Source organism: Hyaena hyaena, unplaced genomic scaffold, assembly GCF_003009895.1.
Source record: "Hyaena hyaena isolate Hyena2069 unplaced genomic scaffold, ASM300989v1 scaffold_413, whole genome shotgun sequence".
Taxonomy (NCBI): domain Eukaryota; kingdom Metazoa; phylum Chordata; class Mammalia; order Carnivora; family Hyaenidae; genus Hyaena; species Hyaena hyaena.
In genome coordinates, this window is record NW_024081047.1 from 1258950 (window position 1) to 1270469 (window position 11520).

Here is an 11520-nt window from a genome sequence, read left to right on the forward strand (position 1 = left end):
TCAAGAGATAGATAATCCAGGACAACTGTGGCAGCTCTGTGGTACTGTCAAGGCATAAGTCTCCTTCAACTTCCTACTCTGCCATTCTTAGTATGTGACTTTAGTCCTCATGGTTAGTCCACGGTCTCGAGATGGCAGCTCCTACCTTCTGCGTGGAATCCTAGTTTGAGAGAAGAAGGACGGCGAAGCACAGAAGGCTAAGTTCTTCCCAGGGACTCTCATTGGAAGACGCAACAGGATAGAATCAGGTTTTCTAGAGAGAGCAAGTGGGATTGTTGGAGCCTTTCCTAGAAAGTATTACAGAGATTCTAGGGTGGAGACAGTGAGGTGTTTACAAGACACTTGAAGCTTGTCAGGGAGAAAGACGTTAAGGGCCATGAGCTTCTTCAATGTCTTATCTCATTTGACTCCATTTAACCAGGCCTCCTGGAGAACGCCTAGCTACAGAAGGCATGAAAATATCAGACCCTCTAGCAGAATGCTGGATCTGATTAGAGCCATTCTCTAAATATAAGGTAAAGGGGAGATACCTACTTTTCTCTGTACAACTCTGCAGGAAGTGCTGAGGATGTGGGAGTCCCTAGCATACAGGAAATAATGATGAGCCTCCAGTTAGAAAGCCTCATGTTGAGTCCCAGCTTCGCCACTCATTAGCTATTTGAGCCAAGTCTCTGCTTCTGTCTCTGAAAGGTAGGGATTAGATCACTCTAATTTTTTTTAACTGAAGTATAGTTATATTTATTTCAGGTATACAACATAGTGATTTTGACAATTCTTTATATTACTCAGTGCTCACTACTGTAAGTGTGGTCACCATCTTTCACCACACAATGTTACTACAATATTATTAAGTATATTTCATATGCTGTACCTTTCACTTCTGTGACTTATTTATTTTATAGCTAGAAGTTTGTACTTCTTAATCTCCTTCACCTATTTTGCCCATTCCCCCATCCCCATCTCTTCTGGTAACCATCAGTTTGTTTTCTGTATTTATGAATCTGTTTCTGTTTTATTTGTTTGTTTGTTTTAGATTCCACATATAAGTGAAACTATATGGTTTTTATCTTTCTCTGAGTTATTTCACTTAGCATAATACACTCTAGTTCCATCCATGTTGTTATGGAATTATATCACTCTTTTTTTAATTTTTTAAACATTTCTTTATTATTGAGAAACAGGGAGAGACAGAGCAGGAGCAGGAGAGGGGCAGAGAGTAGGGGAGACACAAAATCCGAAGCAAGCAGCTCCTGAGCTGTCAACACAGACCCCAAAACAGGGCTTGAACCCACAAACTGTGGGTTCTGTGTTCTGACCTGAGCCGAAGTCAGATACTTAACCAACTGAGCCATCCAGGTGCCCCAACATCACTCTTAAATGTTGTGGAAACCAAATGGGATAGATTATAAAGTTCTATAAAATCATCTAAGTGCTATTATTGTCTGAACTCTCCTCCTTACCCAGCAGAACTTAAAGGGGCAGCAAAAGCCTTACTTGGGAGCAGAATTGAGATGGGATGTGAGTAGAATACTGAAGAAAATCTAATAAATATCCATATAGAGTCACACACATGTAGTGTTTTGTCTGGCTTCTTTCATTTAGCATGTTTCAAGCTTCATTCATGTTGTAGTATGTATCAATCTTCATTGTTTATTTTTAAAGTATTTATTTACTTATTTATTTATTTATAGAGTGTGAGTGGGGGAGGGGCAGGGAGAAAGGGGGAGCGAGAAAGAGACACAAAGAGGAAGAGAATCCTTTTTTTTTTTAATATTTCTTTTTTTTTTAATGTTTTATTTATTTCTAGGAGAGAGAGAGAGAGAGAGAGCAGGGTAGGGTCAGAGAGAGAGGGAGTCACAGACCGAAACGGGCTCCAGGCTCTGAGCTGGCAGTCAGCACAGAGCCCGACGCGGGGCTCGAACCTACGAACCGCGAGATCATGACCTAAGCGAAAGTCGGACGCTTAACCGACTAAGCCACCCAGGCGCCCCGAGGAAGAGAATCCTAAGCAGGCTCCATGCTGTTAGTACGGAGCCTGACATGGGGCTCAATCTCAAGAACCATGAGATCGTGACCTGAGATGAAATCAAGAGTTGGGTGCTTAATGTACTGAGCCACCCAGGCACCCCAATACTTCAGTTTTAAAAAATTACTGAGTAATATGTATGAATATAGCATTTCCATATTATATGAGTATACCATGTTATGTACCCATTCATCCACTGATGGACATTTGTGTTGTTTCTGCTTTGAGCTATTTTGAATAATGCTGCTATGACCATTCTTGTACAAGCTTCTGTGTAGACGTATGTTCAAGGAGTATACAGAGAACCCTGCTCTGTAAGGGTCTGTCTGCTGCAGAGGCCGTCCTGGCTATCCTACTACCAGGCACTAGGGGCAGAGCGCATGGGACTTCCAAAGAGTGCGATGTCTAGGGTCAGGTGGGCTGCTGCTGTCTCCCTTTCTTCTCACCCTAATGTCAGAGTACTGGTCAAGTCTTGCAATGATTCATGATGAACATTACTGCTGGCTGATACGGAAAGAGTTGGCTTTGGTTTAGAAGTCAGATTCTGCTTCTTTTTGCATAGATATGTTACATACTCTCCCTGAGTTTCAGTTGTCTTATCTGGGAGATGGAAGTAATAATAAACACCTCACAGAGTTTATGAAAGGATGAGACAATGCCTGTGAGATACCCTGTTCAGAGCAGATGCTGTTGCTATTAGTAGTTGCCCTATGCAGTAGGACAGTTGAAGACACAAAGGGCACAGGTCAGAGACAGGGTGATACAAAGCGCTTTGAATGACCTAACTATGTTAGAAATGTTTAAATCATGTTTTCCATAAGTACTCTATTTTTTTGCTAGTGCTGCCATAACAAAATACCACAGACTAGTTGACTTAAACAACAAAACTTTATTGTTTCACAATTCTGGAGGCTAGCAATCCAAGATCAAGGTGCTGTCAGGTTTGGTTTCTCCTGCAGCCTCTCTCCTTGGCTTACAGATGGCCACTTTCTGTGTCCTCACCTGGGCTTTCTCTGTGCACATACACTCCTGGTATCTCTTTGTGCGTCCCAAATTCCTCCTCTTATAAGGTCGCTGGACATGTAGGATTAGGGCCCACCTAATGGCCTCATTTTAACTTAATCATCCCTTTAAAGGCTCTGTCTCCAAATACAGTCACATCTTCAGGTACTGGGCATTGGGCTTCAATATAGAAATCTTGGGGGAGACCCAATACAGCCCATAATAGGCACCCAAAGAGCATCCACTCAGCCCCAGGTGCCAGAAATTTAGAAGGGAAAGAGTTGGATCTTGCCCACAGGACTGCCAGTCTTTTGAAAGAGATAGATAAATAGACAATTGTAAAATGCCTTTTCTCCATTTACCTTGACCTGTGTCTTACACTTAAATTTGTGGTGTTTACAAATATATCATCAAATATACATTCAGCATTTTTACTACCTCAGAATCTCATTTCAAGCAGCTATGAACTCTCTAGGTCTTTACCAGCTCGGGAAGAGAATTTATTGGAGCCCATTGAGAAACAGGAGAAAGCTAGCCAAGAACCCAGAGAAGCTGGGCCAAACTGAAGGGAAATGAACAAGTAGCTGAGATTGAAGTGTGTCTTCACATGCCTCTTTTCTACCCCATTCTGCCAAAGTTTAGTGAGCTTCAAAAACAGCCAGCCAGAGGCTGCCTACACTCCCTGCATGCCCAGTGGCCTGGGCTGTTCCATCCCCTCCCCACATGCAACCACACTTGCCTTGTGTATTTGATCTCTTCTTTTCAAGATGACAGAGGTATGAGGTTAAAAACTGAGCACTTTCCATTTGTTAGGTAATAATTAGACACTTTATATATGTCATCTAATTTGATCTTCATAACAGCCATACTTCACCTCATTTGATAGATGAGGGAGCAGAACTACAACACACTCTAGAATAACAGTCAGTAAATAGTATCCTTTATTTATTTTTTCTGTTTTTAAATAGTTTATTGTCAAGTTGGTTTCCATATAACTCCCCGTGCTCATCCCCACAAGTGCCCTCTTCCATGCCCATCGCCCCCCATTCCCTCCCCCCACCCCCATCAGTCCTCAGTTTGTTCTCAGCATTCAAGAGTCTCTCATGGTTTACCTCCCTCCCTCTCCCCCACTATTTTTCCTCCTTCTTCTCTCCTATGGTCCTCCGTTAAGTTCCTCCTAATTCTCCTATATGTGCAAACATATGGTATCTGTCCTTCTCTGCCTGACTTATTTCACTCAGCATCCTTTAAATGCACATCTTTCGGGGCGCCTGGGTGGCTTAGTCGGTTAAGCGTCCGACTTTCGCTTAGGTCATGATCTCGCGGTTCGTGGGTTCGAGCCCCGCGTCGGGCTCTGTGCTGACTGCCAGCTCAGAGCCTGGAGCCTGTTTCAGAGTCTGTGACTCCCTCTCTCTCTGACCCTCCCCTGCTCACGCTGTCTCTCTCTCTCTCTCCTAGAAATAAATAAAACATTTAAAAAAAAATAAATGCACATCTTTCTAACTTCACTAAGACCTTCAACCTCTCAGCTATTAGCGATATGAACAGCTGCTGATCTCTGTGAACATAATGCCGTGATTGACTGCATTGTGGTTAGTGTTAGGTTGGGTTCCTAGAAGCATTGCCTGAGAGGAATTTGGGTGCCTGTGACTTATTGAGGGTAGGCTCTCAGGAGAAAGGAGGAAGAAGAGACAGATAAAGGGACTGAGGAAGCATATGCTCTCTGTTAGTCTAGCTTCAGCCTGATCCCATAGTGAGCTATGAAGTACAAATCACCTGCAGAATTGGCTGTACCTTGAGGCAAGAGACTCACCTTTTACCCTTGGTCATTCATCACTGCAGGCTGTAGTGTGTGCGGAAGGTGTGAAGCCAAGCAGCCCCACTAGCTAAAGGCAATTCTCCAGGGCAGGTGCAGTCATGAGCCCAGAATGCCAACACCAGACAGGTAGTGTGAACTTGGTCTGGGCACCAGCACATTCCACTTCTCACCTACTCTAGGGCAGGGGTATTTTAAAGAAGACCCCAAGGAAAACAATGATGTCATCCAAAGAAATGTGTCTTTGCCACTTCAGGTCCTATGGCAAGTTATTATAGGAGACGCTTTTGCATCAGAGGATGAGAGACAGACTTATAGAACCCCTGAGTTATACCTATAAACAGCTGTCTGTTAATATGGTCTTAGGTTGAAATAGCACTTACATTTGAACAGAGTGGTTTTTGTGTACATTATTCATTTAATCATCACAAACTTATTTTTGAGACAGAGTGAGAGACAGACAGAGAGACAGAGACAAAGAAAAAGCATGAGGGGGTGGAGAGAAGCAGAGATAGAGAGAGACACAGAATCTGAAGCAGGATCCAAGCTCTGAGCTGTCAGCAAAGGACCTCACATGGGGCTCAAACTCACAAACCACAAGATCATGACCAGAGCCGAAGTCAGACATTCAACTGACTGAGTCACCCAGGCACCCCTAATCGTCACAAACTTATGTTGGCAGGTTTCATTAGCCCATTTTACAGGGAGATTACATGGTACAATTACAGAACTTTGATGTAATAAAGCTGAGCCTATGACTTGCTTTTGACTTGAGATCTTATGTCCCTCCAACATTTCATACACTGTATGGTTGGATGGATCCTGCAAAAAACATAATTCCCCATATAGGAGGACTAGCCATCCCCATTTGCTCGGGACTTTTTCAGTTTTAAAACTGGAAATGCCACATTCAGGAAAACCCAGGGTCAACTTAACCGTTAAGCAGAAAAAGGCAGTGCCTAAGGCCTAGGATACCTTGAAGGGCCTACAAAAATGTTCTAATTTTAATTCCTTTTAACAACAGAAGAAAAAAATGAATATAATAAAATAATGAATGTATAATAGTGAAGCCAGCCTGGATTATTTTTCACCTTTATACTAACAGTCATAAAATATAATTTTTAACATGTGAGTGCATGCATGTGTGTGTGTGCGTGCGTGCATGAGTGTGTGTGTGTGTGTGTGTGTGTGTGTGTGTGTGTGTGTGAAGAGGCTGATGAAAGCAAGTGTCTAGGACTCACAAAGTTATAATGTAACCCTGGGCTCACTTTGGCTTCCCCAGGGACCGCTTCCCTTCTTAGGGCACTGTGCATACTGTGCTGTGAATTCCGTGTCTCTATTTCCCTACTTACCTGAGCAAACATTTCTCTTACTCATCTTTTTGTCTCCAGCTCCTGGCTTAGCACCAAGCACACTACAGGCACTCAGTGAATATTTATTGATTGAATAAATGAGTTAATTGATGGCCTCATTCAGCCAATTGCTTGTTATATAATATAGGGGACGCTAACCGGTCTTGGCCTCAATTTCTTTTTTTTTCCCAGTTTATTTATTTATTTTGAGAGAGAGAGGAGGGGGGCAGAAGAAGAAAGGGGAAGAGTGAGAATCCCAAGCAGGCTCTGTGGTGTCAGCCCAGAGTCTAACATGGGGCTTGATCTCACGAATTGTGAGATCACGAACTGAGCCAAGATCAAGAGTCAGATGCTTAACTGACTGAGCCAGCCAGGTGGCCCCTTGGCCTCAACTTCCACATCTGTAAAATAAATACATTGGAATCGATGAACTCTCAAGTTCTTCAGGGACACTTTATGTGATGTATTCCTTATACCAGATCATTTGACTTTCTTAATGTCATTGAAAAATGTGTTTTATTAGCAATGAGAGAGTCACTTGTAGATTCTTAGAGTCACTGTTGTATTTCTCCCTCTCCCTATTTTTCTTTTAGAGCCTTCCTGGAAGACAGCATGTCAAATTTTACCGTGAGAAAAATGTCTCCCACAGGAAATGGTAATGTAGATAATTTTTTCCTTACTCAGAAAACTTAAGAATCTGAGAAAACAACTCATAGCTCTTAATTCTTTTATGCAGATATTGAATGCTTAGAGGCAATAGTCTAACTTAATTAGTATTGCCAAAGTTAGGATTCAGGAAAACATAAGGGTGCTATAGCTTTTACTCATGCAATTGCAACTCAAAGATTTTTTTTTAATCAATACAAATGTTCTTTAGTGTGGGGGACATTCTGTGCTTCTGACTCCCCTGAGATTAAAGAATTCAGCTACTTATATTCAAAAGCACCAGGACTGCTTGATGATTAGTTAGTAGGTGCTTTTAAAAATCTTGTGTGTACTTCTGAAGCATATTTCTTTTTAAATAAAATGGCAGACCCACCAACCCCTGGCTTGGTTTACCTCAAGCCTGTGGTTCTATATTCCTGGGTGCCTCACGGGGCCTCCCGAACCCCACACTGGCAGTTTCAGTTGGCACCTGAGCAGTTTTATATGTTATCTCTGATGATGGGGTGTGGGATTTGTTCCTTCTTGCCAGCACATCCTACTTTGAAACAGTGCTGGCCTTGTCAGCCTAGAAGATTGATGCTGGCCAGTCAGATGTGGCTCTCAAGACATCCAGGTTAACAAGCTCACTCTTGGCCCCGTGCAATTACACTGCCCAGTTTCTTCTTATTTTTTGTGTTGACAGATATGAAGAATACCACGCAGGGGACCGCACTGAGGCAACAAGATTTTCACGAGGTGAACAAAAGAAGGACTTTCTTGCAGGATAACTGCTGGATCAAGAAACGTCCTGAAGAAGAAAAGTAAGAGGGTGTGGAGAGGGTGGGTGTGTGGACAAGGAGAGAGAGCTGTTCTCTAGTTGGGAAGCTACTGGCCATCTGGAAAGCATGTGCTTTTAAAACACTCTGTTGCATGACCTGATTTTTGGTAAGACTTAGTAGGCATATATTGGCTTTCAGATTTTCAAGAATATCTCTACCATTTTTATTATCCACATACCAAAGAGGATGTGAGTCATTAGGGAGAAAAAGCAGAGTTTTATTGTTAGAACTGAATAGACATTTGTGTTTATTTGATAAACAGAAAAGAACATGACTTTCCAGTTTCCCAAAAGATAGTATTTAATCCATTTAGGGAGACTCCAGAATCATGTCAGTTGAAACAAACAAATAATAGTATGATTCCAAATTTACAAATCTAATAATAATTTACCTAAAATTTCTATATGTGCAAATCAAGTCAATATATTTTCAATTCATTTTAGTCCCAATGGTCATATAGGTACTCAGTGGGTGATAAATGTAATATCACTTTCTTTTTTTTTTTTTTTAATTTTTTTAATGTTTTATTTATTTCTAGGAGAGAGAGAGAGAGACAGCGTGAGCAGGGGAGGGTCAGAGAGAGAGGGAGTCACAGACTGAAACAGGCTTCAGGCTCTGAGCTGGCAGTCAGCACAGAGCCCGACGCGGGGCTTGAACCCACGAACTGTGAGATCATGACCTAAGCGAAAGTCGGACGCTTAACCGACTAAGCCACCCAGGCGCCCCTGTAATATCACTTTCTAAGGGAAAATGTTTACTACCAAGAAAGTTTTGTCTGTTTTGAGCATTGCTTCTACTAGCTGTATGTTAGAGACCTGAAAACTACAATTGTAGGCATATCACCTCATTGCCAACATAGACATTTGTTCAGCCCAGACATATTTATTAAAAAATTATATGTTCCACACATGTATATTTTTTGTTTCCCTCTTATGTGTCATACTTGATACTAGGTACATACTTTACATACAAAGCACCGCAAAATCTCAGGGCAGCTGGGTGGCTCAGTCAGTTAGGCATCCAACTCGTTTTTTTTTCTTTTATAGTTTATCATTAAGTTGGTTTCCATATAACACCCAGTGCTCATCCCAATGAGTGCCCTCCTCCATGCCCATCACCCCCCTTCCCCTCTCCCCCACCCTCATCAGCCCTCAGTTTATTCTCAGTATTCAAGAGTCCCTCTTGGTTTGCCTCCCTCCCTCTCCCCAACTATTTTTCCCCTTCTCCCTTCCCCATGGTCCTCTGTTAAGTTTCTCCTGTCCCACTTATGAGTGAAAACATATGGTATCTGTCCCTCTCTGCCTGACTTATTTCACTCAGCATAACACCCTCGAGTTCCATCCACGTTGCTACAAATGGCCAGATTTCATTCTTTCTCACTAGGCATATCCAACTCTTGATTTCGGCTCAGGTCACAATCTCACAGTCGTGGCATCAAGCCCAGCATCTGGCTCCAGCATGGAGCCTCCTTGAGATTCTCCTCTCTCTCAATCTCTCTCATTCCCTCTCTCTTTCTCTCCTCCCCGACTTGGATGTGCTCACTCTCTCTCAAATTAAAAAAAAATCTCACAAATCACACAGATAGTTATTACATCCTATATTTTACAGAAGAAGGTTATGAGGCTCAGAAAGTTAAGTAACTTGTCAAATCCACACAGCTATTAAGTGATGAAGTTGAGATTTTAATATGACCCATTGTCTTTCTTTTACACTGAATGATGGTCCTCATTCAGGGGCAGTTATGGACCCAGAGGATGTTTGGCAAGGTTTAGAGACATTTTAAGTTATCAAAATTGGGGAGTGCTCTTGACATCTAGTGGGTAGAGGTCATGGATGCTGCTACACATCCTACAATGCACAGGGTTCTCCTCGCAACACAAAATTATCAAGCCCATAGTGTCATAGCACCAAAGTTGAGAAGCTCTGCATTGCAGGATACTTACTGGATGCTTTCTACTAAACTGCCCATATATAGTTATTGGAGGGACATACTTGTAACCATTAAATAAAGATTTCTATTAGTTTCTGTTATTAAATCTTATTATTTTAAGGGAATATAGGTGTATTTAGAGACTCACACTGACTTTTGGAGTTAACATTCCTGGACAACGATCATTTCCTTCAGTAACACATTTATGATTTCTGTCAGAGCCTAATATGGCATTTCTACCTTTCTCTAATGGTAGGGTGATGTCAAATGTGAATCACAAATTCGGTGTTGCAAATATATGCACAGGTGAGTGAAGATAGAGGTGTCTAAGACAAATTGTAATTGGTAGGAATGATGGTTTTATGCCGGGTGTGCCTTATTTATAAAGACCCAGGAAAGCCAGCTTAGAGGACATGCCAGCTGCTCGATGCAGGGGAAGCTAGCTCTGGTGCTTTGCCCACTCCTACTGGCCCAGTTCCGGGCTGTGTGTTATGATTCTTCTTTAGGTAGGGATGCGTATTGTGTCCGCTACTCTCTCACAAGCATAAGGAAAGGTTATCAAGAGAGATGAAGTACGTTTGGGATTTTTGAGGGTATAAATTTGCTGGGATTGTTTCAACCTCACCATTCATCTTTCTTTTTAATTATCCACCACAGTTTCTTGTACACCTTTATTACAAATCGTTACAGAGTATTGCATAACATTAAGGGAGCAGAGCCAGGAACAATGTGGTATTTCAGGTTTGGTTGGGTTTACATGAAAAACGTTCAGGTACTTACTCTTTGGCTTTGGTTCAATGCCAAAAGCTCTTCTACATGTTTTGACATTTCTTAAAATTGTCTGTACTTTCAGGTCCACAGTACAAAGTAAGAAAGACATGGTTGGGATTTTATGTATGAAGGTCTATGTATGTATGAAGGGTTATATATGAAGGGTTAACCAGTAGGAGAGGGCAGAAGTTTGAAATAAAAAGATCTGGGTCCTAGACCCACATCTGTCACTTACTAACTTTTAGTCTTAAGAAAACCACAAAGGAAGGGGGCAAGATGGCGGAGAAGTAAGGAGATCCGTACTTGCACTCGTGCCCATACATCACACAGAAAAGATCTGAAGCCATTGGAAACCTTACAAAACCTGAGAGATTGGGAGACAAAGGACGCAGAATCCACTGAGAGAGCCTTCTAACATGAGTGCGAACCGGGGAAGATAAAATCGGGCGGGGATCGGAGACTCCAGGGTGGGAGACGATCTCCCTCTACCCTCTACGGGGAGTGAGAGGGGAAAAGGAGAGAGACCGAAACAGAAAAACCTCCGCTCGGGGGGGTAAAAACCTCCGCTCGGTGCATAGAAAGACCGTACTTGCCAAATACCTGCACACCAGGTCCCCTCACGCCAACTGGTCCTGGGGGGAGCTGAGCACACAAACTGCTTCTTTGTCTGGTTCCTGGAGGTAGGACAGGACTTCAGAGTGGTGGCGCGCCTGCCGCCATTGTAGCTCCCTGGCGGCTGGGGCCCCTGAAAGAGCCACGCAGACATAGGGCGTCCGCGCTCCTGGCTGGCTGGAACTCGAGAGGGAAGGCAAGGAACTAAAAACTGGGAAATTAGCCTGTGAGTTCGTGTTTTGGGTGACGAGCCATAGAGGGACCCAGTTTTCCTCACTCCAGCGGGCTCGGGCTCAGAACACCCTGCGGGCAAGCCCCCGCGCATGCGCGCCAGCCGGACCCAGAGAAGGAAGCAGCAATTCTGACTCCGCCCCAAGAGCTCGGCAGGGGGCCTGGAATTGCCCGAGGGGTTTGCCTGGGAGGCTGTGTCTAAGGCAATGTCAGCGGGGCGCACGGACGGGGATTTGGAGATTGGAACTGGCCTGGGTTGAAGAGTGCAACCAACTTCGGCTGCGCCCCCGGTACGG

At 43.2% G+C, this 11520-nt stretch overlaps 1 protein-coding gene across 5 annotated transcripts in view; it reads left to right on the forward strand.

Moving 5' to 3' along the window:
• SCEL (sciellin) overlaps positions 1–11520 on the forward strand; it is a 232539-nt gene that overhangs the window by 125948 nt on the left and 95071 nt on the right. For all 5 annotated transcript variants that reach the window (XM_039252454.1, XM_039252453.1, XM_039252457.1 and 2 more), the window contains 2 exons: positions 6790–6851; positions 7545–7662. In XM_039252454.1, coding sequence (XP_039108385.1) covers positions 6809–6851; positions 7545–7662 — 161 coding nt within the window. In that variant the 5' untranslated portion in view covers positions 6790–6808. The remainder of the gene's footprint in view (positions 1–6789; positions 6852–7544; positions 7663–11520) is intronic.